This window comes from Lagenorhynchus albirostris, chromosome 2 (genome assembly GCF_949774975.1).
Source record: "Lagenorhynchus albirostris chromosome 2, mLagAlb1.1, whole genome shotgun sequence".
Classification (NCBI taxonomy): Eukaryota; Metazoa; Chordata; class Mammalia; order Artiodactyla; family Delphinidae; genus Lagenorhynchus; species Lagenorhynchus albirostris.
This window is the reverse complement of record NC_083096.1, coordinates 85,280,953-85,295,125: the sequence shown is the minus strand read 5'-3', so window position 1 is coordinate 85,295,125 and position 14,173 is coordinate 85,280,953. Positions and strand designations below refer to the sequence as shown.

The window sequence follows — 14,173 nt, the reverse complement described above, 5'->3', positions numbered from 1 at the left end:
CCCAACTTTGTCTGTTTCCTTGCTCAGCTCCGAAAGTTTTTAAAAACAGTTTCACTGACATATAATTTATGTACTATATAATCATCCATTTAAAGTGTACAACTCAGTGGTTTTTACATATATTGACAGTTACTGAGAGTTGTGCAACCATCACTGCTACGTAGTTTTAGAATATATGTATCAACCCCCCAGCAGCAATTATACCTGCCCCTTGGCTCCCATCAACAAATTCACTAGCTCTAGTCAATCAATGATCTACTTTCTATTTCTATAAGATTTACCTTTTCTGGATATTTCACTTAAATGAAATCATATAATATATGGTCTTGTTTCACTGAGCATAATGTCTTCAAGGTCCAACCATGTCCTAGCATATATCAGTACTTCATTCCTTTTTATTGCTGAATAATATTTTGTTATATGGGTATACTGTTTTATTTATCCATTTATCAATTGATGGAAATTTCAGTTGTTTCCATTTTGACTATTAAGAATAATGCTGTTAAGAATATTTGTGTACAAGTTTTGTGAGGATATATGTTTTCATTTCTCTTGATTATATATGTAGAAGTAGAATTGCTGGGTAATATGGTGTCTCTATATTTTAAGATACTGCCCAACTGTTCTCTAAACCAACTGTACCATTTTGGATTCCCACTAGTAGTGCATGAAGATCTCAGTTTTTCCACAACCTCACCAATACTTGTTGTTGTCTTTTTTTGATATAATCATCCAGGTGGGTGTGGCATGGTATATCATTTTTGTTTTGATTTGTATTTCTTTAATGCCTAATGATTTTGATCATCTTTTCACGTGCTATTGGCCATTTGTATATCTTTTTTGGAGAAATATCTATTCAGATACTTTGCGTATTTTAAAATTAGGTTACTTATTTTTTTAGTGTTGAGTTTTAAGAGTTCTTTATATATTCTAGATACAAGTCCCTTATCTGATATAAGATCTTTAAACATTTTCTCCCATTCTTTGAATTGTCTTTTCAGTTTCTTGATGGTATCATTTGTAGCACAAAGTCTTTAATTTGATGAAATTCAATTTCAATTCTTGGGAGAAATCCTACTTTGTCATGACATATAATCTTCTTTGTATTCTGCTAGATTTGGTTTGCTAGTATTTTGTTGAGCAATTTTTGCACCTAGATTCATAACAAAGATTGGTCTGTAGTTTTTTTGTGATGATTTTTTCCTTAGGCTTCACATCTTTTTTTTTTTTTTTTTTTTGCGGTACGCGGGCCTCTCACTGTTGTGGCCTCTCCCATTGCAGAGCACAGGCTCCGGACGCGCAGGCTCAGCGGCCATGGCTCACGGGCTCAGCCGCTCCGCGGCATGTGGGATCTTCCCGTACTGGGGCACGAACCCGTGTCCCCTGCATCGGCAGGTGGACTCTCAACCACTGCGCCACCAGGGAAGCCCAGGCTTCACATCTTTTAACCAACTCAAGCTGAAGCCCTGGAGCCCATGTGTCTATCCAACAGGATAAGTTATGGTTATTCATTTTTGCCATTTTTCCAATCTCTCTTCCAAGCTGTATTTCCTCACGCACCAAATTTTATGAGGGAAAAGATAAGAATATCATGATTTGGTATACCTCACTTACAAGGTGATGAGAGGTGGACCCAGGGATAAGGACAAAATTCACGTGGTTTTTCAGTGAATCTCGTATTTTTTATGTTTTCTGCTCCTTCAGGGGAATCTTTTCTTCTTTTTTACATTTTGTCTTTTGACTTTATTTCTAATATGTTCTATTTATTGGCAAGGATAATTAATTCTATATGGGTATGGTTGTTATGCTTTTTTGTCCAGACCAGAGAGACCAAAATGATAAGATTTAGTAATTTTTCATGCATTTCCTAGGCTTCTTTTTCTTGGACTGCCTGCTTATCCCCTCAGATTTCTTCTTACAAATTCAGGTATATTAGTGACAATTCTTCTCATTATTATATGTGTTCACTTTCACCAATACCATGTAAGTAGTGATTAGGTTAGGAGACACATTGAGTCAAATCAGCACAGCTGTACTCTGTATCTTTCATGCTGAACCTTCACTAGAATCAGAGATTATGACCTGGTATGGTATGTTTCTGTCGTTGAATTCATTTTTGCCGGTTCTTGACTACTTACTTTTCCTCCCTCCCTTTATACTTTTTTGTTAGTGTAGGGAGAGGAAGATTTTATAATCTGCCTTCACTCTTCCACCTTTACCAAACAGTTTGATCTACTGTATCAGTTTTTTTTTGACATCTACTTTAACTTTGTTATGTATTTTTTCTGTTTGATCAATCATGAGCTGAAAGAAGGAGTTAAGGGTTTATTACTGTTATATTTCTCTTCTTTGTGAGTTCTCGACCAGTTTTGCTTTACATGTTTTGATGAATACTATTCATTGTGTAAAAGTTTATACTAATTAATTGCTCCTTGGAAACTGTATCTTTCATCTTTGTCCTTTTTGCTTTGAAGCCAGCTTTGCCTGATATTTATGTTGTGATCCTAACTTTCTTTTTGGACTTGTTTGTCTTATATGTTTTTGTCCATTTCTTATTAACCCTGGTGGAGTCTCTAATCTGAGAGTCTCTTTTTCTTTAGTAGCTTATTTTTTCCAATAGTATTTATTGATACGATTCATATTTTTAAATTATTCTTGCATTTCTGGAATGAACTCCATTTGGTCATGAAGTATTTTTAATGTGATGCTGGATTCTGTTTGCTAATATTTTTACTTAGTACCTTCATATTGATATTCATAAGATAGAATGGTTATAGTTTTACTTTTTTTAATCATGGTAAAAATATGTATCATTAAATTTACCATCCATCTTAACACTTTTTAAGTGTATACAGTTTAATAGTTTTAAGCATATACATATTGTTGTACAATAGATCTCTAGACCTTTTTAATCTTGCAAAACTGGAAGTCTAAATCCATTAAACACTAATTCCCCTTCCAACCACCTTTTTTCTGTTTCTATGATTTTAACTACCTTTGATACTTCATATGAGTAGAACCATGCAGTATTTGTCTTTCTGTAACTGGATTATTTCAATTAGCATAATGTCTTCAGGGTTCATCCATTTGTAGCATGTGACAGAATTTCCTTTTTTTCTTTTTAAGGCAGTCTGATATTCCATTGCATGTATATACCACATGGATGAATATCCATTCATCTGTGATGGACATTTAGGTTGCTTCCACCTCTTGGCTATTGTGATTAATGTTGTAATTAATGAACATGGGTGTGCAAATGTCTCTTGGAGATCCTGCTGTGAATTCTTTTGGATATATACCCAAAAGTGGGATTCCTAGATCATATGGTAATTCTATTATTAATTTTTGAGGAACCACCATACAGTCTTCTGTAGCAACTGTACCATTTTACATTTCTGCCAATAGTGTGCAAGGGTTCCGATTTCTCTGCATCCTTGCCAACACTTATTTTCTATTATTTTGATAGTGGTCATCCTCCTAAGGAGTGTGAGTGATAGCTCATTGTAGTTTTGATTTGCATTTCGCTTATAATTAGTGATGTTGGGCATCTTTTCATACGCTTGTTGGCCATTTGTATATCCTCTTTGGAGAATCGTCTATTCATGTCCTTTGCCCATTTAAAAATTATTTGGTTTTTTTGGTTGAGTTGTGTGAGTTCCTTACATATTCTGGATATTAACCCTTATCAATATGATATATATTTTAATCATGCTTTTGCCATTTTATTTTACATTGCATATTAATATTTATTTTATTGTCTTTTTCTCTAAATTTTATGTGTGTGTATTTTTGGTTGATTTGGGACGTGTATATAGTTTTTTAAATTATTTTACTCATTACCTTTATATTTTTAAACAGTATATCTAACACTTTCTCCTACTGCCTATTCTTTTGCATATACAATTTTTATGTTTAATTACTTTACATTATCAGGATTAATAAAAACACATATTCTGTTCTGTAATCACAATTCCATTATTTAAGTTGAGCTCATGTTTTGTATGAAACTTTTTTTTAGTTTTCAATTTTGATCCTAGTCAATATGCCAATCCCGATTTTGACCTATTTTACATACTAGTTGGTATGAAGAAATTGTTGCCGAATGACAGTCTTAGCTTCCACTTAAAATAGGTTGGCTTTGTGAGACTGTACTAAATCACCTTTCCTATATCTTTCATCTCTTGATGGTGCCTTAATCTCTGCCTAGTGAGATGTGATATTTTGTATATTTGTTTACATTCTTGATATGGAAGGAGAGTTCTAAAGTCTTCCAATTGGTCCTTCCAAATATAAAAATCTCTCACTCTGTAGTCAGAACCAATATGGGGATTTTGCCACTTATTGAGTTTATCTGTTCAGCTGTATATTCAGGATCTAAAGAAATGACCACAGGATAGGTTTATGGTTCCATGGGCTCACCATGAGGTGGACTTGGATTAAGTGCTATTTATCACTTGACCCCAGTACACCTGCGCTCAAACTAGTGAAAAAATAATAACATTATGGGTTACAAGAATTGGTGTTAGCTAATAGTCAATGTCCAATTACCCATAAGTCTTAGTATTTCTCTCAGTGCACATGGTAGTAGGAAGGATTCAGTATGAATTTGTGATACTATTGCAAAATCCTTCCACAATAGTACCAAGCTTTTGTTTAATTTAGAGGGTTCTAGGTTTGTAAATTTATTCAGGTCTGAAATTTGGGCACAGGGCTATCATATTCTACTCCTGTGCCTCAAGTCAATCCTCTCTTTGCCAGACCATATTACACGCATTTTTTAGTTACTCAGATTAAATAGGTACCTTAGTGGACTGCCCATCACTTTGGTCTTAGGGAACTCATGATTAATTAGACACTAGCAAAGATACACCTTTGTATATGAGCTAATTCACACCTTGGAAACCCATGTTGTATTAGAACAGACTGTACTAAGATCTCCGGAGTAGCAAAAGTCAGAGTTGTAGAGAAAGTGCAGTTTTGGGAGGTGCTTTCTCCCTTCCATCCTCTAGAAGCCAAGATATGTATTCTGAGAAGCAGTGTAATTTAGCCAGTTTAGAGGGTATACTTTATCCTAGAAGACAGCATTTCATCCCCATAGAGTAGACCCCAGTTGTGATAACTGAAGATCAACTATTGGTAGTTGATAGGATACATAATAAGAGCAGTGACTACTGTTACATCAGCTTATTGCCAGCTTCTTTCATGGTGAAGTGTGTTCTCTGGTTAGGAGCAGCACTTTAGGAGAGATACCATGGTGTACACAGACATTCAGTGAGTGCAGGTATTGGCATAGGCATCATGGGCAGGCAAGGCGAGTTTGCCTAAAGTTGTGCTTATTGAAACTTTTTCTTCTCTGAGACCTTTAAGGCTCCTTGGAGCTGTAACCATTCTGTTTTCCAGATGATTGTCATATTAAAGGCATTGCACATATTCTTTTCTCTAGGCCAGGGTTAATTTTTCTTTTTTTCCCACTGAATACACATGCCCTAATCTCCAGCAAAATGTATTGTTTCCTGGAGTACTAGAGAAATGATGTATTATTTTGTAAATATTTTGTACTCTTTTTGTACTTTCTTTTTCTCTCTCATACCTGTTTATCTCAAGTTGAAAATTGATTATTCAGTGTCCAACTGAATTGCTTTTCTCCATACACAGAGAAAAAGGGAATTCTGCCTCTAAAGGCTCACAATATTTTGGATCTCTTTGCAGCTCTTTACAGTTAGTTACTTGTATATACCCTTACTTTATAAGCTGATCCATCCACTTCATTTTACAAATGAGAAAGCTGAGATTCAGTGTTTTAAAGGACTTAATGAGTCCACAGATAACTACTGACAGATCAGAATTTTTAAAAAAGATAATCAAAATCAAATAACATACCTTTGTAGAAAGGAACTAATTTGTTTTTCTTTTCATTATTTTATAAGATTTAGAAGGCAGTATTCTTTGTTAATACTTCTTAGGAAAGATTTGATAATAGGAACAGTAATTTTTTATAATAGTAATGACTACATTGTATGTACTTGATATTTTTAATAGGCAAACCTCAAAAGAGAGGCAAAAGAAAACACAGTTACTCTCAAAGAAAAAAAAGACAAGGTAAGAGTTTTATATAACTCTCATAGATTTCTTTATAACCATTTCACTTTCTAACATCTACTTAGTAAATTTTTTTGTTCATAAATGGGAAAATAACATCAAAAATATATCACACAGAAGATGTGGTACATATATACAATGGAATATTACTCAGCCATTAAAAAGAACAAAATAATGCCATTTGCTGGAACATGGATGGACCTAGAGATTATCATGCTAAGTGAAGTTAAGTCAGACAGAGAAAGACAAATATCATATGATATTGCTTATATGTGGAATCTACAAATGAACTTATCTACAAAACAGAAATAGAGTTACAGATGTAGAAAATGAACTTATGGTTACTAGGGGGTAAAGGGTGAGGGAGGGATAAATTGGAAGATTGGGATTGACATATACCCACTGCTATATAAAAATACATAACTAATAAGGACCTATGGTATAGCACAGGGAACTCTATTCAATACTCTGTAATGGCCGATATGGGAAAAGAATCTAAAAAAGACTGGATATATGTATATGTATAACAGATTCACTTTGCTGTACCCCTGAAACTAATACAACATTGTAAATCAACTATACCCCAATAAAAATTAAATATATATATATCACACAATTTCATTTCCAAAATTGTTTCTTTCTATTTATTAATTCAAAAGCATTAGCTAAAAAATTTCAAAGCATTTGTCATTTGGAAATTTAGAGATTTTATTCTTTTATAGTTTTTATTATAGCATTAAATTAGTTAGGTACTTCTGTGTTTCTTGAGAAATTTCCAACATTGGGGAAAAATATTTCAATTAAAAATTCTAAAGCTCATGTTTAGATTGTGTTTAATTTTGAGGTTTGAGAGGGCTAAATAAATGACATCTTGCTCTCTTAAGTCTAAGCCAACTGAGAAAGGCAGTGAAAATCAACATAATATCTTTATTATTGACAAATAACATTGGACAGTGTGGCTTATATTTGAAGGCAACAGGATTTCTTAATCCTGAAATCCTAAATTAAACAAGTTTATCTACTCTATCACAGGTAGAGCTAGACTGGGACAAGTGTACCTACTTGAATGGCCTGCTCTTGTAAAATGTATGGCATAGAGTAGAATGTGTGCTTCTTCTGGTACCCAAGAGGAGGAGTAAGGAAGGGGCTGAACTATATGTCCCCCGTTACTCCTTTCATATTCAACAATCCCATTAAGTCATTGCTGTTTCTCTAAGAAAGCAGAGAGAAGTTAAGAATGTTCCCTGTACATAGAAGGGAGCATCAGGTATGAGAAAGGGAGGTTATATTCAGCTTCTAATCCAGTTGGTAATATAGAATTATTACAGAAGAGTTTTATTGCAAATTTTAGTTAAAATGATTAAATATTCCTTATACGCAGTGATGTAATCTCCTGAGTCCCCACAGAAGTTGCTTTAACTATAAACTGAAAGTAACAGAGTATATTGTTTGTATATGTTTGTTTAACATAAGAGTATGTTGTTTGTCTATACCAAACAACAATGTTCAGTTTTTTTGTATAGACAGTGATATAATTTTGTTACATTTGGGTTCAAAGAGAAGAAAGAAAGAAATATTGCACCTGTGAGTGAATATTAGGTGCTTCATATGTCCGGACACTGTGATAGATATTTGAAAACATTATATTTGGAGAAATTATTGTTATATTAAAATTAGCCAGGAGGGTTAGATATAGTCTAAGTGAAGTGTCTGATGAAGATGATAAATTGGTTAAACTCCAATATTTATTTCTAAATATAGAATGTGTTCATATTATGAAAGTATATATCACATATTCTTATAGAGCTGTTTTGATTCATGTATAATTCCAGTAACATGTCTATTATTTATGTATGTTATCAAGTAGATTAGATAATTCCCTATATTTTATCTGGGTGTCTAGATATATATATATTGCAAATAATGAGAAAATGATGAAATGAAAAGATTTAAATAGACTTTTGTGTGCTATGCTTTATTCCAACAATATTGAAGTATCACAAGCCTTATATATAATAATCATTAGGTTTATCAAACATTTCTGAGGTTGGGAATGTTATTTCTTCATGCTTCAGTTTTATCACCTAGGGATAATAATAGTACCTTTTTCCTAAAGTTGTTATGAAGATTAAATGAGATTATTATCTCATTTAATGCTTTGTGAAGCATTTAAAATAGTGCTTGGCAGGGAGATCAGCTCGGTGCTTTGTGACCGCCTGGAGGGGTGGGATAGGGAGGGTGGGAGGGAGGGAGATGCAAGAGGGAAGAGATATGGGAACATATGTATATGTATAACTGATTCACTTTGTTATAAAGCAGAAACTAATACACCATTGTAAAGCTGGTATACTTTATACTCCAATAAAGATGTATTAAAAAAATAATAAAATAAAATAGTGCTTGGCACATAGGAAATACCGAATAAATGTTTGTTTAAAAAGAACAACAGAGAAAATCATGAATGTTCTGTATATATTCATCATTGGAAATGTAATATTCAGAAAAGAATGTAACTTGTAGGAAAGTATATACATTTTCATGATGTATTACAAAGAGGGTTATTTCAGTAGTCTAGAATGCTGGTGCATTTTCTTTTAGGCTACTAGGGAAATGTTAGATTCCAAGATATGACCACAGGGTGGTGTAGTTGCTATTCTCAGTCCTTTTGGGTAAGAAAAATTTGTCCATGAAAACAGTTACATTTTGGAGATTTTGAGGATGACTCCTGATGAGTCCAGAGAGCGGAAGAAAATTTGCTTTCATCAAAACTGTGTTATCAGCTATGATATAGAAATATTTATGGAAAAAGATATAGAAATGCAACTCTGTGGAAAAAATGCTGCCAAAATTCATACCTATTGGAAAAAGGATAATGAAGTGAGATCACTAGAACTGGGCAAGAAACCTTCAAATTACCTCATTTAGCTCCTTTTTAAAAATTTATATTTTATTTTTTAATTGAGGTATAGTTTCCTTACAGTATTATATAAGTTTCAGGTATACAACATAGAGATTCACAAATTTTAAAGGTTATACTCCATTTATAGTTATTATAAAATATTGGGTATATTCTCTGTGCTGTACAATATATCCTTCTAGCTTATTTATTTTATACATAGTAGTTTGTGCCTTCTAATCAGCTACCTTTATCTTGCCCTGAAAATTTTCCTGAAAATTTCTCTAGTTCTTTACTTTCATAATTTTTCTTCTCTATTTCTTTTTTTTGGAGGGGAATGAAGCTGGTGGATAGGAAAAGCTGATATTTTTATAGTTGATAGAGAAAATATGAAAGCATAAAAGAGAATGCCCTTTGGCTGTTAGGCTGTTGGAATGAACCTCAGATTAAGATTTTTTTGCCACCAGGAATAGAGATTTTTCTCTGGAGAATTCTCAACTTTTGGTCAAATAGGGAGTTGAGATGTCTTACTTGTTTTCATAGCAGCTCTGTGAAGACAAAGGGGGCAGATACCACTTTCATCTTAAATGGCAAAATAAAGTGACAAAGAAGATAAGTGAAATTTATTCAAAGTTATCTAATCAATACTAAATTTGGGGGTAAATTCTAGTTTATTTCAGTGATATTTCTTCTAGTTGTTGTACTTTAATTAAAATGACATTTAATGATGACTTTATTCATTTTTGTTGTTCAATATAGAAAACACGGACATCTTTATTGGAAACACCTGAAACTAGTTGTTGGAAACTTGATTCTAAAGCAGCTCCTTCACAAAATAAATCTGGAAACTTCCCATCAGCTGATCACGGCAAATCAAAAGATAAAAGAGACTGTCTGTGGACATCTGCCAAAAATACTTTATCTACACCATTACCAAAGGTTTGTTGCTAAAATTTCTAAGAAAGTAGTAATTTTTTTTAATAAAAAAGAAGTCTCTGTTATCACATACCATATATCTGGTATCACACACATAGACATGAAACCATTTTCTTTAAAGTTTCAATTATTTGTTATACCAGCACGAAATGGTTTCATTTTTTTTAATCTATCACTGTTCACAACTTAATGACATCTTGGGCAAATTTTATCACTTTCTGGTATTCACCAGTGCATAGGACCCTGATGTACAAAATCTGGTTTTGACTTGCATTTTCCAGTATGACCTCAGTTACCTCGCTTTGCTGTTTACTCATCATCATCTTGCTGCTGGCGTCTTTTACTTAGCAGTCAGCCCTGTGGAGCAGGTGCCACTAACAAGGTGGCTCATTGCTAGCTATCTTTGACATGTCCACTTAATCCATGGGGAATTCATTCAACCTTTCAATGCTAAATGGTGGTGCATAATGCTCTACTTCTGACTCCCCCTTTCCCGCTCTCTGCCATCTATCTCTCTCTAATTTCTTTTTACTTTGCTCAGGGAGACACAAAGACAGATAAACAAATTTTCTGCTTAGGTTTATATCCACTTAGGGAATGAGATGCCAGTATCCCCTTCTTATAAGGCTGCTTTTTAAAGTTATATCCTCACTTGTCTTGGGAGTCGCGGGGCAGAGTATTTCAACCTGTCTTTACCCCCTAAGTGGAAATTTTGTGCTTTAACCTCCCAGTTTCCTTAAAATAACTGGGAATAAGAGAGGTATTTGGTGATTGTTGGGCCTGTTCTACCACCTTTTAATAAGCCTTAGAGAAGGAGCTGGCCTTAATTATAGGTAGCTTTCTTTAGAGTATGTGTTACTGGCACTTTCCCCCAGCTTTGTGCTTTAGTTGACAATTCCAGAGCAAAAGAAAGAGTTACACTCATATCCTGTTATATATACAATATTATGCACCTCGTGGAATTTATGAAAATTAGTAAAGTACATAGCTTAGCGAGGCTTTTTAAAAAAAGATATATTGTTTTTATTTTATTTTTATCGTATTTTTAAAAAAAGAATAGTTCCTTTTTTAGCAAGCCTTTTATATAAAATTATTTTGTTGTATTTACTATTCTGTTATTCAAAATATGAAATGATCTCTGTTGAAGAATGACCTTAGTTAAAAAAGATTTTTATTGAAATATATGCAAGAAAATGCACAGATCATAATTATACAACTTGATGAATCTTTACAAACCAAACTTAACCTTATTACTAGCACTCAGATTAAAAGAGACTATTACTATCACTTCAGAATAGTTGATTGTTTCCCCTTCCAGTCACTAGCCCTTCCTCCAAGTCCAACTGCTGTCCCAAATTCTAGTATTAGATGTACCTGTTTTTGCATTTTCTATAATTAGAATCATATTCTTTTTGTTTTGACATTTTCCACTTAACATTATGTTTATGAGATTCATCCACATTGTTGCTTGAAGTTGCTTTATTTTTATTTGGTATTTCATGGTGTGACTGTACCACAGCTTATTTATTCCTTGTAATGTTAATGGACATTTGGTTAGCTTCCAGAGTGGACTTTTATGAATAGCATTGCTATAAAAATGTATTACTTGACATGTACGCATCTTGGTTGGGTATGTCCATAGAAGTGAAATTGCTGGGTTACAGGGTTATGCATAATACATTCCATGTTAACAGATACAGCCTGAGCTGTTTTTACTCTGATACAAAATGTGTGTGTATCTTTTCCCACACCAGCCAATTCTCCAGTTCTCCAGACATCAACTAGGCGTCCTGCAATTTGATTCACTTCTGACACTGTAGTTAATGTAGTTAATGTAGACCCCACAAGTTAAGGGCTCAGTCCCACAAGGCTTCCATTTTAGACACCGTCCTGGCTTGCCACTTGTACTACTGACCAACTGGCTATAAATTGACGGTTCCCACAACCCCCTTCTCAGGTTTAATAATTTGCTAGAATGACCCACAGAACTCAGGAAATTACTTTACTTGCTATTAACAGTTTTTATAAAGGACACAATTTGGGAACAGCCAAATAGAAAAAATGCATAGGGCACAAGGTATGGGGAAAGGGGCACAGAAGCTTCCATGCCTCTCCGGGAGTGCTACCCTCCCAACACCTCCATGTGTCTACCAACCTGGAAGCTCTCTGAACCTCATTGTTTAGGGGTTTTATGGAGGTTTCATTACATGGCATGATTTGTTAAATCATCGGCCATTGGTGATTAACTCAGTCTTTAACCCATCTCCCCTCCTAGGAGTTCAGGGGGTGGGGTGAAAGGTTCCAAACTTCTAATCATGCCTTGGTCTTCCTGGCAACCAGCCACCATCCTGAAGCTATCATCCTGAAGCACCCCCTACCACCAGTTATTTCATTAGCATAAACTCAGGTAAGTTGAAAGGAGCTCATTATGAATAACAAAAAACTCTCCTATCAACATCACTGGGGACAAAGACCAAATATTATACCAAAAGATGCCTCCTGTCAACCCTGTCACTCAGGAAATTACAAGGGTTTTAGAAGTTGTGTCAGGAACCAAGGACAAAGACCAAATATATATATATATTTCTTATTGTATCACACTGCCAATCATGTTTTTAAAAAAACTATTGTACCAATTTATTGTACCAAATTATTGTACATTCTGGCTACCAGTGAATGAGAGTTCTGATTGCTGCGCATCCTTGTCACCACATGGTATTTTTCATCTTTTTATTTTGGCTATTCTGGTGGTGTGGTGACCTTTTTATTTCATATGAAGTTTTATTTTGCAATTAATTTTAGATCTATGGAAAAGTTACAAACATAATACAGAGAATCCCTTTATATTCCTCACACAGTTTTCACCATTGTTAACATCTTACATTACCATGTACATTTGTCAAAACTAAGAATCATTCATTGGTACATTACTATTAACTAGACTTCAGACTTGATTTGGATTTCACAGTTTTTCCGTTAATGTCCTCTTTCTCTTCCAGGATCCAACTCAGGGTACCATACTGTATTTAATTGTCATGTCTTCATCATAATTTTTAATGTAGACATTTATAGCTATAAAATTCTCTCTAAGCACTGATTTCACTGTATCCCATAAGTCTGTTGTATTTTCCTTTTCATTATCTCAAAGTACTTTCTAATTTCCCTTGTGATTTATTTTTTGATCCATTGGTTATTTAGGAATGCATTGTATTTCCAAATTTGTGATTCTGCTAAGTATCCATCTAGCTGGTTTATAGTGTTGTTCAAGTATTATATTTCCTTGCTGATCTTATGTCTGGTTGTTCTTTTCATTATTGAAAGTGGGGGTATGGAAGTCTCCTACTATTACTGTTGAATAATCTAATTTTCCCAGTTTTTGGTTCATGTGTTGGGGGCTATATTGTTAGCTGCATGTATACTTCATACCAATTATCTTTTCTTGATGGATTGATTCTTTTACCTTTATAAAAAGTTCCTTTTGTCACTACTAATCTTTTTTTTAAGTATATTTTATATTATATTAGCTCTTTTTGTTTACTATTTGCATGGTATATCTTTTATCACCCTTTTACTGCCAACCTATTCATGTTATGGAATCTAAATTGTGTCTTTTGTGGACATCATATAGTTGGATCATGATTTTTTCCATCATTCATTCGGACAATCTCTGCATTTTGATTGGAATGTTTAATCGACTTACATTTAATGTAATTACTAATAATGTAGAACTTAGGTCCACCATTTTGTTCTTTGTTTTCTATATGTCTTATGTCTTTTTATTCCTGTACCTTTCCATTACTGTCTTATTTTGTGATAAATAGGTATTACCTAGTATACCACTTTAATCCTTTTGGTTTTTACTATACTTTTGGAATAAATTTTCTTAGTGATTAGCTGAAAAGTACAGTTAACACCTTAACTTAAATTTAGTTTGAATTAATGTCAGTGTAATTTCAATGGTATATAAAAACTTTGCCCTAATATATCTTTGTTCTCTCTTTCTCTTTTGTGCTATCATTGTCACATAAGTCACATATTTATACATTTTAAGCCCATCGATACAGTATTATTGCTTTATATATCTGTGTCTAAAATCAGATAGGAAAAACAGAGTTACAAACAAAAATATATTTATACTATCTTTTATGATTACCTATGCAGTGTCCTTTTCTGGTGCTCTTTATTTCTTCATATGAATTTGAGTCTTGTGTTCTTTCATTTCAGCCTGAAGGACTGCCTTTA

The 14,173-nt window shown here is 33.6% G+C and overlaps 1 protein-coding gene across 2 annotated transcripts in view; it reads left to right on the top strand.

The window, feature by feature from the left end:
* Positions 1-14,173, top strand: part of SYCP1 (synaptonemal complex protein 1) — a 151,927-nt gene that overhangs the window by 126,942 nt on the left and 10,812 nt on the right. For both annotated transcript variants that reach the window (XM_060142395.1, XM_060142394.1), the window contains 2 exons: positions 6,040-6,099; positions 9,755-9,934. In XM_060142395.1, coding sequence (XP_059998378.1) covers positions 6,040-6,099; positions 9,755-9,934 — 240 coding nt within the window. The remainder of the gene's footprint in view (positions 1-6,039; positions 6,100-9,754; positions 9,935-14,173) is intronic.